Genomic DNA, 19,078 nt, shown 5'->3' with positions numbered 1-19,078 from the left:
GTAGTTTTAAAAAATATTTGACCAGTCTTAAGTATTGCTGGGTTTTATTATTTGAATGTATACTAGTTATTATAATCAGTGTCTTCACAATTAATATATATGTATTCAATCCTTTCTTCTCCTTAGGGTTAACTGTTTCTGAAAGTCCATCCTCCCAAGAAGGGACAGAAAGCAGAAAGAAAGACCACTTTGTAAGAAAGGCTTGGGTATCCCATGAACGAGACAGAAGAAAACCGGTTGCGGTGCAGCAGGACTCCAGAGCCAGATATAAGGCTCAGAAAAGGGCACCAACTTGATGATAAAAGGAGAAGTGACAATGACGTCCACCAAGAAGGAGATTTGGAGCCCATTTTAGAAGCACCTGTTCATTCTTCTTATTATAAAAAAGTAAGTGAAAGTGAAGTAGAATTGGAAATAAAACAAAAACTTAGGAAAATGTGACTGGAGACAGAATATAAATTTAAACACCATATGGGATCGTTACTAGAAAGATGAAGAATGTCATGGATGAACTTTGAGTGCATTAACTTTTTAGGGGTTGTTGTTCAGAGTCATTTGAAGAATTACTTTTAAATTAGTTTAGATAAATTTTGATTTTATAATTTTACCTTTTTCTTAATTTGAAGTAACATTTTTATCTTACTTACTAGACAGTAAGTTGAAGGTTTTTTCCCTCATTGGTATATAATCCACTAAACTCATTGCCATTGAGTTGAATCCACTCATAGTGACCTCCATCAAGTGTCTGAGACTGTAAATCTTTGAGTAGAGACTGCCTGTTTTCAACTCTAGGAGCAGTTATGGGCTTGATCCACCGACCTTTCTGTTAGCTGGGAGTCACACCATGCCTCCAGGGTGTTTTGTTACCATATAGCCTTTTAAATTTGCCCACACTTTAGTTAGGACATTTTTAGTAATATTCTTATAAAGATTTTAGTTTTATGCTGCTCCAGATATTGTTTTCTCTCCTTTGCACACCTTTAGGAGAAAGAGATCAATATAATTCTGAGAACAGAAGACATTTTAATATTTTCTTTCATTCTTCAGAGGAATAATCAACCTTTAAATGATTTATGCAGCAATATATAGAGAACAAAGTATAAATATTTATGAATAGCAGCAGGACGATCATTTTTGCAGATATATTGACTGTAGTAGCCTAGTGGGTAGAGGTTTATGCTACTGTCACCAAGGTGGCACTTCTTTTATGGTTCAAATCCACCAGCAGCTCTGTAGGAGAAAAATGGGCAGTCTCCTCATCTGTATTTCAGCCTCTGTAAACCCCTAGAGTGTTAGCTATGAGCTAGTTCTGACTCCATGACAATGAAAGAATGAGTCTGGAGCCTTGGTATTGTGTAGTATGCTTTTTTATTATGACTCTGGTATAATACTTAACACACTGTTGGTTAGTGGGTTTTGAAATTATTTTATATATTGCAACCACCATTAAAAAATGAAACAACAGAATAAAATAAAGAAAATAAAGTTGCTTGTATGTAATATGCATATAAAAGTCTTATGCTATTTGATGAAACTTACTGGTTTTAAATAGATAGGTATATATGTACATAAATAATAATATATGAAGTAGAGTTCTTTTTAAATTTTTTTAATGGTTTGCATATAATCATTCATGTACATCATATTTTGTACATGTACTTTGTGTTTTATACAACCATTCACACACATTATATTTTATGTAATTAATTCCGTTACTTCTATAGCTATTGGAGGCTCATGTGTGAAGTGGTTGGATTCTGGAAGATGAGTTCTCTTGTCTTGGCATGGACTGTTTGGTTGTTGGTTTTTTCTGTCCACAATCAGGTGTGAGCTGATTGGATTTACCAGCTTTAGCTAACAAATGAGCTGTGGGCTGGAAGCCTCTTGGTTTAGAGTTAACCAGGACCTGGTGGGCAGGCCTTGTATTTAGAAATCCGTGGGCCTGGTGTTGTGTTTGGGATGAACATTCTTCTAAGTGGTAAAGCACTGGTCTGTCAGTTTGCTGTATTAAAGTAATTTGGGGTTGCTGTGATGCCGAATGCAGTGCCACTGGTGTGTCAAATGCCATAATGGCTAACCATCATGGACAGTATTTGGTGGAACTCCCAGATTGATTTAGGTTTGGGAGTATGAGTGGCCTCTGGAAACTCCATGAACATAGAGATACGACCATAGTTACGGTACAAGGTTCAGGTCTCTTGTTCATAGGATTGCTATGAGTTGTGCTTGACATGATGGCACTTAACAACAATAGCTATTATCAACTCAACTTTTCAAGCCCCCATTGGACTTTCCCCATTACTTCATCCCTCCTCCACCTACTAACCTCTGCTATCCCAGTGATTTTTTTGTCCTTTTTTTTCTGACACCCCTTCTCTCCTTTCTCTTTTGAACATTTATAGATCTTATTCAGTTATACTCCCTTATTTCCTTATGCAATAAATGTCCTGATATGACTGAAATGTTTGTTTCACTCAAATGTGTTGAGTGATCATATTTTACTCAGCATAATGTTCTTAAATCTCTCCCACTTAATGTAGTATTTTACTAAATTAAATTGTTGCTTTTTAGTGCTGCATAGTATTCCATTGTGTGAATACCACAATTTCTCAGTCCATTTGTTTGATTCCATTTTCTTGCTACTGTGAATGACACTGCTGTGAACATAGGTGTAAACCCTTCCATTTTTAATCTCAGTTCTGATTTCCTTGGGATAGATAGATTCCTAGCAGTGGAATAGCCGGATCATAGGTGATTTTTGTGTCTAGCTTTTTTGAGGAAAAGCTGTTCCCCTTCCCCCCAGAAAAGGCCTATCCAAAGTGGTTGTACCATTTTACAATCCCACCAGTAGTGTAAGAGTTCTAATCTGTCTGCATCCTTTCCTCCATTTATTGTTTGCTGTTTTGTTGAACTTTGCTGGAGTAAAATCTTATTATTGTTTTGATTTGCATCTCTCTGATTGATAGTGATATTCAATATCTTCTCATGTGTTTCTGATTGATAGTGATATTCAATATCTTCTCATGTGTTTCTTGGCCATCGAATGTCCTCCTTTGTGAAGAATCTTTTCATGTCTTTTGCCCGTTTTATGATTGAATTATCATCTTTTTCTTTTGGAGGACCTGTAGGATTTTGTAAACTTTGGTTATGAAACCCTTATCTAAAATGCCATTGCTAAATGTTTTTTTTCAGATCTGTGCGCTTTCTTTTTTATTGCAGACATTTTTTGATGCGTACATGGATTTGATTTTAAGATGGTTTCATTAGTAGATCTTAATTTCTCTAGGTTATGCATTTTTGGCTTTATTCGTGAGCCTGTTTATGCCAGGGCTTCTCATTTTGTTCCCATTTTGTCTATAAGGATATTTATAATTTTGAATTTTACCCCTAGGTCTCTGATCCACTTTGAGTTGTCTTTTATGTTTGTTGTGAGATGTAGAGCCTGTTTCAGTTTTCTGCACATGTCCAGTTTTGACAGTACCATTTGTTAAAGAGGCTGTTGTGTCCCCATTTAATGGGTTTTATTTTCCTTGTCATGTATTTGGTTGCTAGGTTGACTTCTGTATTAGCAATTTTATTCTGTTCATCTATATGTCTATTGCTGTACCATGAAATAAAGTTCTTTTTATTGATTTTGGTTAAAACTACTTTGGAAGTCTTTATGTGGAATACCAGTTTTTGTAGACCCTAAGAGATAGGCTTATTGAATGCAAGGTCTTCCCCTATCAGATCTTTTATAAATATTTCATCAGAGTATTATAGTAATAAAGGCTGTTATGGCGAACAGGAAGTTTAAGATTATAAACCCCCCATTCTTTTTAAGGCTAGACTTATGTTCTGTATGAGGCATGTGAGAGTTGGAGAATGAGAAAGGAAAACCAAGGAAAACTTGCTGCCTTTGAATTGTGGTGGTGTTGAAGATTATGGAATATACCATGGACTGCTAGAAGAACAAACAACGCTCTTTTGGAGAAAGTGTTCCTTAGATGTGAAACTTTGTGCACATGTTTTGGCATATTGTCAGAAGGATCTGTTCTTGAAAAAAGACATCATGTTGGGAAAGGTCAAGTGCATTGATACAGTGGCTACTACAGTAACCTGAAGTATAATATATAATAGAGATGGTGATGATGATGTTGGATAGGGCAAGGTTTAAGATCTTTTGGTCTAAAGATTGCTATGAGTTGTAGTTTTCTAGACAGCACTTAACAACAAATCTTGTACTCTTGATAAGATTGTCATAGTAAAAGATTACTTATGCTTGTAATTTGTCTTTTTTTAAGTGTGTGTGTGTGTGTGTGTGTGTGTGTGTGTGTGTGTGTGCGCGTGCACCATCAAATCACATCTCACTAGCACAGGAGGATATTGCCCCTCCTTCTCCAGCAGAGCATCTGGTGGATTCGAACCATGTGTCTTTGGGATTGAAGCACAGCTTCTTGCCACTAGGCCTCCAGAGTTTCCTTGTCTTTTACTTAAACTCATAGGACAGCCTTCGAGTTTATGGGATTTAAGAAGACTTATCTGCCCGTGGGAACTTTGGCGGCTTAATGGTAGGAACTTGGCCCCTAAACCAAAGGCAGGCAGTTTGGATCCACCAGCTACTCTATGGAAGAATGATTAGTAATCATCTGTGTAATTTACACCCTTTGGAAACCCACTGGAGGGTTAGCTGTTAGTTCTGACTCTGCAGCATAACATTTCGCTACAGTAACTATAATTTGGCCTAGATGTAGCATTAGTGGTTTGGGGGGAGAATTTACATCTTTCATGGAGGAGAACCAGTTTTCATTCTGACAACTGCACTTCAAGCACAGACACCATGTGTCTTTCTTTGGAAGTTTGCATGTCACTGTAATGCTGAAGAGGTTTCATAGATGCTTCTAGAGTAAGAGTAGGAAGACTTAGCAGTCTGCTCCCGAAAATCAGCCTGTGAAAACTACATGGCTCACAGCAATCTGTTCCCATGATGGGAATGGTGCAGAACTAGGCAAGCATTTTATTCTCTTTTACGTGGGATCTTCATGAGTTGGGAGCAGCTCAGCAGCTATGAGCAACAATAAAAACGACAAGTTGACCTTTAAAACCAGCTTTAAACTTGAGAATTTGAGTTGATTCCAACTTTAGGACCCTTTAGGAGAGACTAGAATTGCCCCATAGGGGTTCCAAGGCCATAATCTTTACATAATAGATTGTCACATCTTCCTCCTGCAGAGCAGCCAGTGAGTGGGCTTGAACCACCTTTGAATCACTGTCTCAGCTGAGTCCTTAATCACTGTGCCACCAGGGCTCCTTTCTTAGCAGGTTGATATGTGCAGGATTGAGCAGAGTTTTGTTCTGTTGTATGTAGGATCCCTACAACAGTAAGGGTAACAACACCACCAATATCCAGGCTGAGACAAGTTGTTTTCATCTGTCATTTCTAAGGCCTAAGGAGTTGTTGCTGTTAAGTGCTGTTGAGTCATTAGCGACCCTATGAACGAAAGACCTGAACACTTGTATAATTTTGGTCATTTCTTCATGTTCATAGAATTTCCGGAGGCAAGCCATTTCGGAAGTGGATGCCACTCTTGCTTCCAAGCTTGTTTTAATTGGGACATTCCACCAAATCACTGTCTACCATGGATAACCATTATTGCATTTGGCACATTAGCGTCACAGTGTTTAGCATCACAGCAACCACGAGTTACGTCTGTGTTGCAAATGGACAGAGAAATGTTTGACAAAAAACAATTTAAACCAGGCATGGGGATCACAGATTAAAATCACCCACCTTGGCTTGTTCAAGAATTTGTTACGCAGTTAATATTCAACCAAAGTGTGAAGGATCCCTGAGGGGTTTAGTGACAATAAGAGGTCTACTCTACTAGGATATGTTTCAGGAACACCTGTTGTTGTTACGTGCCGTCGAGTCGTTTGTGACTCATAGGGACCCTATGTACAATAGCAGCCCTAAAACCTGCTCTATCCTGTGCCAATTGCACTGCCTCTCACACACCCATCCCGATTACCCCAGTCACTGAATCAATCCATCTCATAGAGGGTCTTCCCCTTTTACGCCGTCCCTCCACCCTCCCAAGCATGATGTCCCTCTCCAAGGACCTGTCCCTCCTTACAACATCTCCAAAGCATGTCAGACAAAGCCCCAGAATCCTTGCCTCCAAGGAGCAGCTTGGTTTAACCGTCTCCAGGATGAATTTGCTTGTTTTCATGGCAGTCCGTGGTACATTCAGTACTCTTCTCCAGCACCACAGCTCAAAGGTGTCAATTATCCTTCTATCCTCCCTAGTCATTGTCCAACTTTCTGATGCATAACAAGTGATTGCAAAGACCGTAGCCTGTATCAGACACACTTTAATCTCCAGAGTGACACCATTGCTCTTCAATACCTTGGAGAGGTTCCTAACAGCAGACTTTCCCATGGCAGTATTTTTTTTTATTTCCTGGCTACTGGTGCTAAGAGTGTTGACTGTGGAGCCAAGCAGACTAAAGTTGTTAACAATCTCTTCACCATCCATCCTGATGCTGCCACTTGGTCCAGTGGTGAGAATCTTTGTCTTCCGGACCTTGAGCCTCAGTCCATACTGAAGGCTGCAGTCCTTGACCCTCTGCAGCAAGCATTTCAGGTCCTCCTCAGTTTTAGCAAGCACGGTTGTGTCATCTGCATAACACAGATTGTTAATAGATCTTCCACCAATCCTGATGCCACATTTCTCCTCATAGAGCCCAGCCTCTTGGATAATCTGCTCTGCATACAGGTTGAAAAGGTATGGAGATAGGACACATCCCTGGCGTACGCCCTTCCCAATTTTGAACCATGCAGTGTTTCCCTGCTCTGTTCTGACAACTGCCTCTTGGTCCAAGTATAGGTTTCACATTAGCAAGATCAAGTGTTCTGGGATTCCCAGTCTTTTCAGAGTCAACCACAGTTTGTTATGATCCACACAGTCAAACGCCTTTGCATAATCAATGAAATACATATAGACATTCTTCTGGCATTCCCTGCTTTCAGCTAAGATCCCTCTAACATCAGCTACAATATCCCTAGTACCACGACCCCTTCTAAACCCAGCCTGGACTTCTGGCAGTTCTCTGCTGATGTGCTGTTCCAGTCGTTTTTGGATAATCTTCAGTAGAATCTTGCTTGCATGTGAAATAAATGATATTGTTCTGTAGTTTTCACACTCTGTTGAGTCACCCTTCTTAGGGATGGGAACAAATATAGATCTTTTCCAGTCAGTTGGCCAAGTTGTTCTTCTCCAGATTTCTTGGCACAACTTGGTGAGCACATCCAGGGCAGCATCTGTTATCTGAAATACTTCAGTTGGTATACCATCTGTTCCTGGGGCTTTGTTTTTTGCTATTTCCTTCAAAACAGGTTGAACTTCTTCCTTCATCACCATAGGCTCTTGCTCATATGTTATTTCATGAAATTCTTCTGTTCCTCCCAATTCCTTTTGATACAGTGACTCAGTATATTCTTTCCATCTTCTATTACTACTTCCTGGATCATTTAATATTCTGCCTAAAGCATCCTTGATTATAGCAACTCAAGGTTTGAATTTGTTCTTCAGTTCCTTGAGCTTAAGAAATGCTGAATGAGTTCGGCCCTTTTGATTTTCCGACTCGAGCTTCTTGCACATTTCATTGTAATATTTTGCTTTGTCATCCCGTTGCTGCTTTTTGGAATATTCTGTTCAGCTCTTTAGTTTCTTGAATTCTTCCTTGTGCTTTGGCTTCTCTGTGCATCAGTGCAATCTTCAGGAACACCTGAGACCCTTGAAAACAGGGGACCTTCACGGACTCTGGGTTGAAAACAACCTAGATCCAGTTCTAAGAGCTATTCCTTGTCCTCAGTCTTCTGAGTCTCAGACCCCTAAAGGGTTAAGTGCACCAGAGGAGTTCTTGCTAACAAAATCTCCTGGAATGCAAGGGGTTACAGACAACCTTAGCACTTCCCCTGGAATCAGACTTACATACCCATTTGCCTTCTTGAGATAAGATAAAGAGAAAGAATGAGCTTTGATTAGTCAGGGATAATTTAATTCAGTAGGATGTTTCCTGCTTTTCTTTACCCTGAGAAAAGCATACTGACTTTAGTATGCTATGCCCTCTGTAATTAAAAGGAGGATGGGGAAGCTCTGTTTAGACATTTGCCTAATAAAGTCTTTGGCCCTTTGCCTTTTGTTATCTCTACCTCTGTGAGTTTCTACCTTTTGGGACCCTGCAACCACAGAACACCTGGAGAACTACAAAGAGAATTATCACTAGGTTTGAAGGACATCTGTTCTTGTTGAGTCAAAAGTGACCTATAGTTGAGCCTCTAGTGGATTTTCAGAGACATCTTACTTCCACAGAGCAGCTGGTGGCTTCAAACTGCATACTTTTGTATTGGCTAATTGCACAATTCTTTATCACTAAGTGACCAGAGCTCCTTGAGTTACTGTTATCTTAAAAGGAATAAAAAGATAATAAAAATAGGAAGAGTTGATGAAGATACTGGATATAAAATAATAAGATACAAGTATTAGACTTGTAAATTAGGCAAGTTATTTTCCTAAGTTTGTTTCTGTCATATATAATAGGAGGATACAAGATGATCTCTATTCTTTTCCATTTATAATAGGTCTTTGCCTTTTAAAAAATAGCAGTCTTGATATCAGGAAATACTCGTAAAGGTACTCAGAATAAACATTGAACTACTCTGAAATAGACTCATGTCTAATTTAAAGTATTAACTATGATAATTCCTCTGAAAATTTGAAGAACTGACCTTGACGTTGTTGTTATGTGCTGTCGAGTCGCTTGTGACTCATAGCGACCCTATGTACAACAGTCCTAAACTCTGCTCTGTCCTGTGCCAATCGCACTGTCTCTGACACTCCATCCCAATTATCCCAGTCACTGAATCAATCCACCTCATAGAGGGCCTTCCTCTCCTGCGCTGTCCCTCCACCCTCCCAAGCATGGTGTCCTTCTCCAAGGACCGGTCTCTCCTCACAACATGTCCAGTGTTAGACGGAGCCTCAGAATCCTTGCCTCCAAGGAGCCATCCGGTTTAACCTTTTCCAGGACAAATCTGTTTCTTTTCCTAGCAGTCCATGGTATTCTCAATATTCTTCTCCAGCACCACAGCTCAAAGGCATCAATTCTCCTTCTATCCTCCTTGGTCATTGTCCAACTCTCTGATGCATAACAAGTGATTGTGAAGACCATGGCCTGTATCAGATGCACCTTAGTCTCCAGAGAGACACTATTGCTCTTCAGTACTTTGGAGAGGTCCCTAATAGCAGACTTTCCCATGGCAATGCGCCTTTTAGTTTCCTGGCTGCTGGTGCCAAGACTGTTGACTGTGGAGCCAAGCAAACTAAAGCTGTGTACAATCTCAATCTCTTCACCATCCATCCTGATGCTGCCAATTGGTCCAGTGGTGAGAATCTTTGTCTTCTTGACATTGAGCCTCAATCCATATTGGCAGCTGCAGTCCTTGACACTCTGCAGCAGGTGCTTCAGGTCCTCTTCAGTTTGATGTACTTTCTTCAAAATCAAATTCTACAGTAGTCTTGTGCTTAAGTCCATTGATATAGCCATTGCATCACTCCGACTCATTGAGGGTACATCTGTATTTCACTGACCCTCTACCAAGCACAATGTCTTTCTTCAAGGACTAGTGCCCTCTACTAGTGTGCTGAAAGTATGTGAGATAGTTTTTACATCCTCAATTCTAAGGAATATTTTGACTTCTTCTAAGACTGACCTCTTTGTTCTTTGGCAGTTTATGGTATATTTAATATTCTTGTTTAACACCACAAGACAAGACTGTGGAACAGTGTGCAGCATCACAGCAACACTAAGTTGTTAAGTTCAGCAAATAGACAAAAGATTGCTGTATCATTTAAGGAATATTCATTAGAAAAGTAATAAATTTGGCCTGAGGGCCCTGCAGGGTTTTAAAGCCATACCTTTGAACAGACCTCCACCCTAGGCAAAGGATCAAAGGACACCCGCTCTTGGGGGGAAAAGAGCAGTAATACACATCAAATACGACTTCCAAATTGATTTATGCTGGGAAGCAGAAGTGGCATTCACTTCCTAAACTAAATGTCTACAAACTCTTTAAACTCTATACAGAAATGATGTGGGGGTGGGTGCGGGGATATTGTATACCAATGAAGGAATTTTTCTTTTACTTTTCAAAGAGAAGAGTGAACTGGGGGTGGGTGGGGGTGGACAGGGAGAAAAGTTCAACAATGAATGAATGGAAATCCAAAATCTCTGTAAATGTTCATTAAAATTAATTAAAAAAATATGTAAGTTACAGAACAGAGTTCTGTACAGAAATGATGTTAGTTATAGAACAGAGTTCAGGTCTTTTGTGCAAAGTTACACTCAGTCATATTTGACTTGATGACATTTAACCACTGCTATATGAAACTAATGCTATTATATCTCAAGGAACATTCTTCACTTTGTATGTCACTCTTTGTCAATGTGCTGTATGAAGTAACCTGGGTTGCTGTGATGCTGAACCTTGTACCATTGGGGTGTCAAATACCAGGATGGTTTCTCAGTGTGGACAGTGTTTGGTGGAGCTCGCAGTTGTAAAACAGGTTTGGAAGCAGGAGTGGCAGCCACTTCCTAAACCACATGCCTCTGGAAACTCTGTAAACTTGGAGAAATGACTTTAGTTATGGAAAGGCGTTAGGTCTTTTTTTCATAGAGTCGCTATGAGTTGTGCTCGACTCGACGATATACAACAACAACAACAACAAACACCACAGTTCAAAGACATAAGTTCTTGTTTTGTCTTCCATATTCATTGTCCAACTTTCATATGCATATGAGGTGATTGAAAATACCATGACTTGGGTCAAGTTAATAATGGTAGTCTTTAAAGTGACATTCTTGATCTTTAGTGTGTTAAAGAGATTTTTTTTTAAAAAAATATTTTATATTGAAGCACAATATCAAGAAAATAATGATTCTCACCACTGGGCTAATTGGCAGCATCAGTATGGATGATGAGGAGATTGAGATAGTTAACAATTTTAGTTTGCTTGGCTCCACAGTCAACACCCTTGGTACCAGCAGCCAGGAAATCAAGAGATGAATTGCATTGGGAAAAAGCTGTCAGGGACCTCTCCAGAGTACTGAAGAGCAACAACATCAGGCTGGAGACTAATGTATGTGTGATCCAGGCTTTAGTCTTTGCAGTTGTGTGCTATGCATCAGAGAGCTGGACAGTGACTAGGGATGATAGAATTGATGCCTTTGAGCTGTGGTGTTAGAGAAAAGTGTTGAATATACCATGGACTGCTAGGAAAATAAACAGGTTTGTCCTGGAGAGGGTGAAGCCGGGCTGCCCTTTGGAGTCAAAGATTCTGAAGCTTCGTCTGACATACTTTGGACATGTTGCAAGGAGGGACCAGTCGTTAAAGAGGCACATCATGTTTGGGAGAGTGGAGGGACAGTGCAGGAGAAGAAGACCCTCAATGAAATGAATTGATTTCAGCTTCACTCTTCTGTTTATCATGATGTGGTTTATTGTCCCAGTTGTAATTTTTTTAAAAAATATGATGATGTGTAATCTGTGCTGAAACTGTAGTTTCACCTTTGTTAGTAAGTACTTAAAATTTTTATTTTCCATTTTTTTGCAAGCAAGGTTGTGTCGCCTGTGTATAATAGGAAATTGTAGAATCTTGCTCTAATCCTGATGCCACATTCTTCTTCCTATAGTCCAACTTTCTCTGTTGATTCACTCAGCATACAGATTTAATAGATGTAGTGAAAGTATATAACTTTGTTGCACACCTTTCCTGACTTTAAGCCATATAATAATATCCCCTTGTTCTTTTCAAATGACCACTTTTTGATCAATGTACAGAATCCATGTTATTACAAAAGATATTCTGTATTTCCTATTCTTTGCAATGCACTATTTATTATTTGCTATGATCTACAAAGTCAGATGGTTTTTGCATAGTGAATAAAACGCAAGTAAACATCTTTCTACTATTCTGCTTTCAGCCAAGATCCATCTGATGGCAGCAGTGATATGCTCTTACTATAGTCTCTTCTGAAAGCAGCTGAGTTTAGGGAGCATGTACAGCACCACCTTATTTGTTGAAACATCTCTGTTGATATGTTATCAGTTCCTGGGCCTTATTTTGTACCGGTGCCTTCAGTGTAGTTTGGACTTCTTCATTACCATTGGTTCTTGATCATATATTTCTTTCTGAAATGGTTCATTATCCACCGATCTTTTTGACACAATGACTTTTATGTATTCTTTCTATCTTCTTTTGATGTTTCTGAAATAATACAGTATTTGTTCATAGAAATATTAGGTCTTACAGCTTAATTGTTTCATTCAGATCTTTCATTTTTAAAAATGCTTGAGATTAAAGGAAGAGTGTTGGTTGCTTAAGCAAACACAGTAATTAAATCTGTGAAAACAAACTAAGACTGTTAAATCATAATATGTAGAACCACAGAAATGCTGAGCATTTTGATTTTCTAAGCCCAGGTATTTGCACATTTCATCTCATTATAATACTTTGTCTTCTTGCTCTATCCTTTGAAATATTGAAATATCCCTCTTAATTGGTGTTTCTTGATTTTACTCTCATTTTTCTGTGTTTGAGGGTAAGTTTGAGAATCTCTTCTGACTTTCATTTTGGCCCTTTTTTGAGAGAGGGAAAACTAGAAGATGATCTTGGAAGTGAACCAGGTTTAGGTGGGAGTATCAAGAGTTTATTTTAGGATGTGACTAAGCTTGAAATGTTATGAGACTTTAAAAATATTGTTATTTGAATGAAAGTGTGCAAAATTGGTTTTTCCATTCAAGTACTCATATATTTGATTTTATAGCATTAACTTTTTAAAATTTTGCACATTCAATGATTTATTCACCACAAATACTTTAACATTTTTCTTTTTTTTCTTATTAATTTCAATGAAAATTTACAGAGACTTTGGATTTCCATTCATTCATTGTTGCACTTTTCTCCCCTCTCAATCCTCCCCCCTAGTACACTACCCTCTTGGAAAAGTAAAAGAAAAATTCTTTCATTGTTTTACAATTTTTCCCTCCAGGTCCACTCCACTATACAGTCTTGGCTCTGGACTCCTGTCATGACAAAAATACCTAATGATTTTCCCTCTTAAACAGTTTTCTCCCTCATCTGTTTCAGTGCAGTATACATTATGGAACCCATCCTTCTCAGTCTCCTCCCAACCCTGAGGTCAGTCCTGTTTTACAACAGTGGCACCATGCAGTATTTGTCCTTTTGTGACTGAGATACTTCACTCCGCATAATGTCCTCCAGGGTCACCCGTTTTGAATAATATTGCATGAGTTCCTTGTTTTTCAATGCAGCATAGTATTCCATTGTGTGAATATACCACAGCTTCTCTATCCATTTGTTTGTTGATGGAGTATTAACTTTTATACTTACATTATATCTGCATGCTTCCCACTTCTTTCCTGTCACTCTCATTTCCATTAATCATTCTAGCTTACCCCTTCCTACCTTCTATCCTTGGGTGAATATTGCCCTTTTGACCCTGTATATGGTTATTTATTCTAAAGGGTGAGGGCTTCTCTGATACTGTTTGACTGGAAGTTGAGTCAGAGAGGGGTAATTTCCATCAGACTGATTTTTGGGTTTTGGTGTTTGGGGTTCCCCCCCCCCCCTCATATTTTTTGGTTTTGTTCTGGATTTCTTCCTACTCTTTCTTCTACAGTGATCCCTTTAGATTGGTCAGTGGTTATATAGGTTGGCACCAACTAGTTCTGGTCTCAGGATTCTGTAAGTTGAAATTCCTATGATTCATTGTCCTTTTGGCTAATTGTTAATATGCATTGTGTCTTTTCTTATCTTGTCTTTGTTCAAGTCAGAGAGAGACCAATATTTGCACTTTAGATGGCTGCTCAGAAGCTTCCAAGATCCTAGTTACTACTCTCCAGAGTAGGATGTAGAACATTATCTTTGTGGACACTGTTATACCAGTTGATCTTGATAAACCTCAAGGTCCCAGAACTTGCAACTCATTCCCTCAGGGTGTTTGATTATGACTAGAATGCTTACATAACTTTGTTCCCTGGTGGCTGCTTTGTTTTATATATATATACACACACACACACACACACACACACACACACACATTCACAGCATATGTTAATATAAATGCTCAGATAATCGTCTATCAAATTTGTATATACTCATAAATGGACCCTGTGAAACATTTTAATGTCAAGAGAAAAATACAGTATTACAGAAAAGCCTTAAGCTATTGTTAGGCCTTGAGGAGGCAGCAGTCATTAGGAGGGCAGCACCCAAACTCCACTAACTTAACAAGGGAAGAGAATCCTCATCAAAAGCACAAAGTTAATTCCCATGAGGTCTGATCACTGCTACACTGAGCACCTTCTTACAGTTCCGACACCAACATTCCTTCCCATAGTACTCATAATTCTCTGCTCAAGTTGCTCATTTATTGCAGTGACCACACAAAACTTAAAGATAACACAGTATTCATGATTTTGTTTTATTAGGGAATTAATTTAGGTACTGGAGCATTTAGGGTACAGTCAGGGCAGCCTTTTTTCAGTTATGCTTTAATAAAGACCTCTCACTAACCCTCAGCCTTGGCATCTGCCCTATTTGAGTGTTACAAAACTCTCTCACCTCTGCCAACTATGTACTGCCACATAATCTGTCAGTAAGACTAGGCCTGAAGGGCTTGACTTTAGTTCTCTGGGTAGCCAGACATAACTTTCTTGGCAGGTGCCCAAAGTCACCCATTTCTCCAACAAACACGCAGCTTTCTCACTTTTCATGGGCTATCCCACAGCTTTGTTTTACATGCCTCTAGTTTTTTTGCCACCTCTGATGATGATCTGACTCATTCTGTGCTGACATTGTCACTCTGGTGTTAGTTTGCGTGGAGACCTGTCATAAGTGGAGAAAATCCAGAGTAGTAATGAATAGTTAAGAAAGCAGTTTTTATTTGTTACACTGCATAAATGGGAAAGAAAGCAAAAACAAACAGCAGAAAAGAAAAGCAAGGAAATGCTGTAATCACAGCAGTTTTACCAAGACCTTAAATTACTACAACTTGACAATATATATAATAGCAAAGAGTTGTAAAGATTTCTTCCTTCTATGAATTGTCATTTACACTGATTGTTTAAAAAGTCTTCCTTGATACAGTGTGACAGACTCTTAGAAGGTCTTTATTGATGGCCAGGTTGGGGGTTTTTGGTAAATAATGGAAACAAAGGTTAAAACAAATGGAGCAAATGTCAGGTAACATTTTTATTAGTACAAGGTGGTTTGTGAGAGTCAGAAGAGAAAATTTTTCTTCCACCCAATGAGATGTGTTAGGGTGGTGCTGTGTTAATGAAAAAAATCCTGGTGTAAGAGCCCTGTTGTTCTGTGGGAGGCCAGTCTTTTTCAGATTTTAAGACCATGTGTGGATAACCTTAAGCGGATAGGGATGAGAATAATAGGGTAACTTAGAGAGGTGTGAGAGGATTTTTAAGATGACGTTTGGACTAAAGGGAAGGCATAAAATGTCAGCAAGTTGCAATTCTACCAAACATAAGCACTCTGTTGTAACTTCTAAACCAGATCTCAGGTCCAGCTCTCTTTAATTCTTCTTGGTAGTGAGGTTTCCATTTTCTACCTTTTGGTCTGTTGACTATAAGTCTGGTGGAATAAGACTGACAAATCCCCTGTTAGTCTACTATATATCTTATTTGCATGATTTCACCCAAAGATTTAAATTGTTGTTCGATGCTGTTGAGTTGACCCCAATTCATAGGGACCCTATGTACAAGGAAAGACCCCTGCTGGACCCTGTGCCATTTACCTTATTTTTTCCCCCCTTCATTCTGTGTTTTATTAATGAAATATGTTGTCCTATCCCACCCCACAATAAAAATCTTACCCAGGCCCTCCCATCCTTTCCCCTCATTCCCCTAGCCAGTACTGCACAAGTCATCCAGGAATCCCTGCCCATGGGTCATTTTGTAGTGTGTCCACTGGATAACCAAGTGGAAACCACTCAGGCTTTTGTGGGGGAAAATGGAAGGAGTCTATCCAGCCCCTATAGGGTTTTATTTGCGGGCTTTGGCCACTTGCTCATAGGCCAGCTCAATTTCTTCATCATCTGGACAAATGGAGGAGAATTCTTCCCGAATATATGCATTTCGCAAGTACCGATACACTCTCTTAAACTGTTCTGGGGTGGAGAATCCCCAGTACTTCTTACCCACAACCTGAACAATGTGGAGTTTTGGCAACCGGTTACAGTCAGCCAGGGTGAGCTCATTGCCGTCCAAAAGTTTCCTCTGAGAGATGCCTTCATCCTCAGCACTGGTTTCATCCACTTCTTCTGGGAGGGCGGGGGGATACCAAGTAATTGTCCAAAATCTTTAGAGCTTTTAGGAGCCCCTTTTCTAATTTATCATTGAGTGCTGGGTTTGAATTCTTGATGTAGGAAGAAAATTTGGCAAATAGGTCTAGACCAGCTGTGTTGGATTCAGCTGCCAGCTTGGGGTACCTGGGAGGGCACAGCGTAGCCTCTAGGAATTCTTCGATCTTGCCATATAGCAGGAATGGGAGCTGCCCTCCTGGGCATAGTTTCTGCACAGTTTCTGTCCACCTCTTGGTGTCAACAGTGGTGATGTTGAAGGTGACACCTTTGAGCCACAGCACCATGAACAGTCTCTGGGAGAAGGGGCAGTTTCCAATCTTGGCCCCATCACTGCCAGCCTTCACAAACAATTCGACTTGTGGTTGTTCTTCAACCATGGTTGAAACGGGGCACCTTATTTGTTTTTAACAAACTATACAGTCCCCTTGTTGTTGTTGTTGTGTACCATCGAGTTGGAACCGACCCATAGCTGACCGTCTGGTCGGCTTTCAGGGGCATTTAATCTGCACGAGAGGAGATTGCCCATCCTCCTGCAGAGCACCTGGTGGCTTTGAACTCTGTGCTTTCGGGTGTACAGCACAGCTTTTTGCTGCTAGGCCACCAGAGCTCTCTATACAGTCTCCTTGGCGGGCCGTAAACACCTCTTTGCATAGTTCTAAGCAGCCTTGTCACTTTAAAGACTAAGGTATTTGAAAGGCTTTTTTGTTGTTGTTATGTGCTGTTGAGTCACTTACGACTCATAGCGACCCTATGTACAACAGCCCTAAAACCCTGCTCTATCCTGTGCCAGTTGCACTGCCTCTGACACACCCATCCCCGTTACCCCAGTCACTGAATCAATCCATCTCATAGAGGGTCTTCCCCTCTTGCTCTGTCCCTCCACCCTCCCAAGAATGATGTCCCTTCTTACAACATGTCCAAAGTATGTCAGACGAAGCCTCAGAATCCTTGCCTCCAAGGAGCAGCCTGGTTTAACCCTCTCCAAGATGAATCTGTTTGTTTTCTTGGCAGTCCATGGTACATTCAATACTCTTCTCCAGCACCACAGCTCAAAGGCATCAATCTCCTTCTATCCTCCCTAGTCATTGTCCAACTTTCTGATGAATAACAAGTGATTGCAAAGACTGTAGCCTGTATCAGACACACTTTAGTCTCCAGAGTGACACCATTGCTCTTCAATACCTTGGAGAGGTTCCTAACAGCAGACTTTCCCATGCCAGTACTTTCTTTTATTTCCTGGCTACTGGTGCCAAGAGTGTTGACTGTGGAGCCAAGCAGACTAAAGTTGTTAACAATCTCTTCACCATCCATCCTGATGCTGCCACTTGGTCCAGTGGTGAGAATCTTTGTCTTCCGGACCTTGAGCCTCAGTCCATACTGAAGGCTGCAGTCCTTGACCCTCTGCAGCAAGCATTTCAGGTCCTCTTCCGTTTCAGCAAGCAGGGTGTCTCATCTGCATAACACAGATTGTTAATAGATCTTCCACCAATCCTGATGCCACATTTCTCCTCATAGAGCCCAGCCTCTTGGATAATCTGCTCTGCATACAGGTTGAAAAGGTATGGAGATAGGACACATCCCTGGCGTACGCCCTTCCCAATTTTGAACCATGCAGTGTTTCCCTGCTCTGTTCTGACAACTGCCTCTTGGTCCAAGTATAGGTTTCACATTAGCAAGATCAAGTGTTCTGGGATTCCCATTCTTCTCAGAGTCAGCCACAGTTTGTTATGATCCACACAGTCAAACGCCTTTGCATAATCAATGAAATACATATAGACATTCTTCTGGCATTCCCTGCTTTCAGCTAAGATCCATCTAACATCAGCTACAATATCCCTAGTACCACGACCCCTTCTAAACCCAGCCTGGACTTCTGGCAGTTCTCTGCTGATGTGTTGTTCCAGTCATTTTTGGATACTCTTCAGTAGAATCTTGCTTGCATGTGAAATAAATGATATTGTTCTATAGTTTCCATACTCTGTTGGGTCACCCTTCTTAGGGATGGGAACAAATATAGATCTCTTCCAGTCCATTGGCCACGTGGTGGTTCTCCAGATTTCTTGGCACAACTTGTTGAGCACATCCAGGGCAGCATCTGTTAGCTGAAATATGTCAATTGGTATACCATCTATTCCTGGGGCCTTGTTTTTTACTATTTTCTTCAAAGCAGCTTGAACTTCTTCCTTCATCACCATAGGCTCTTGCTCATATGTTACTTCATTAAATTCTTCTGTGTCTGTCAATTCCTTTTGATTCAGTGACTCAGTAAATTCTTTCCATCTTCTTTTACTGCTTCCTGGATCATTTAATATTCTGCCTAAAGCATCCTTGATTATAGCAACTTGAGGTTTGAATTGGTTCTGTTCCTTGAGCTTTTTAGAACTTTAAAAATTTAAGGCTACGGTAACAAATAAGGAAGACTAGAATCAAGAAAAATTGATGCCTTTTGAATTGTGGTGTTAACAAAGTATTAAATATACCATGGAATGCCAAAAGAATAGTCAAATCTTTTCTTAGAAGAGGACGAAGATGCAAGATGGACTGACAGTGACTTAAAAAATGGACTTATCTTCACCACAACAAGATAAAGGTAAATAATCCAATAGAAAAATGGGCACAGGATATGAACAGGCATTTC

General features: G+C 39.9%; 1 protein-coding gene and 1 pseudogene across 1 annotated transcript in view; one reads left to right on the top strand and one right to left on the bottom strand.

Moving 5' to 3' along the window:
• The first annotated feature begins 213 nt into the window (after nt 1-213).
• The window catches only part of ADIPOR2 (adiponectin receptor 2), a 78,426-nt gene continuing 59,561 nt past the window's right edge, over nt 214-19,078 (top strand). The window contains exon 1 of the mRNA XM_006891314.1: nt 214-387. Within this exon, the coding sequence (XP_006891376.1) occupies nt 214-387 (174 nt within the window). The remainder of the gene's footprint in view (nt 388-19,078) is intronic.
• LOC102860806 lies at nt 16,121-16,823 on the bottom strand (annotated as a pseudogene).

Source organism: Elephantulus edwardii, unplaced genomic scaffold (assembly GCF_000299155.1).
Source record: "Elephantulus edwardii isolate Elephantulus edwardi_28Jun2011 unplaced genomic scaffold, EleEdw1.0 scaffold00096, whole genome shotgun sequence".
NCBI classification, from domain to species: domain Eukaryota; kingdom Metazoa; phylum Chordata; class Mammalia; order Macroscelidea; family Macroscelididae; genus Elephantulus; species Elephantulus edwardii.
Note: the sequence above shows the minus strand (reverse complement) of the source record. Positions and strands in the feature narration are given on the sequence as shown.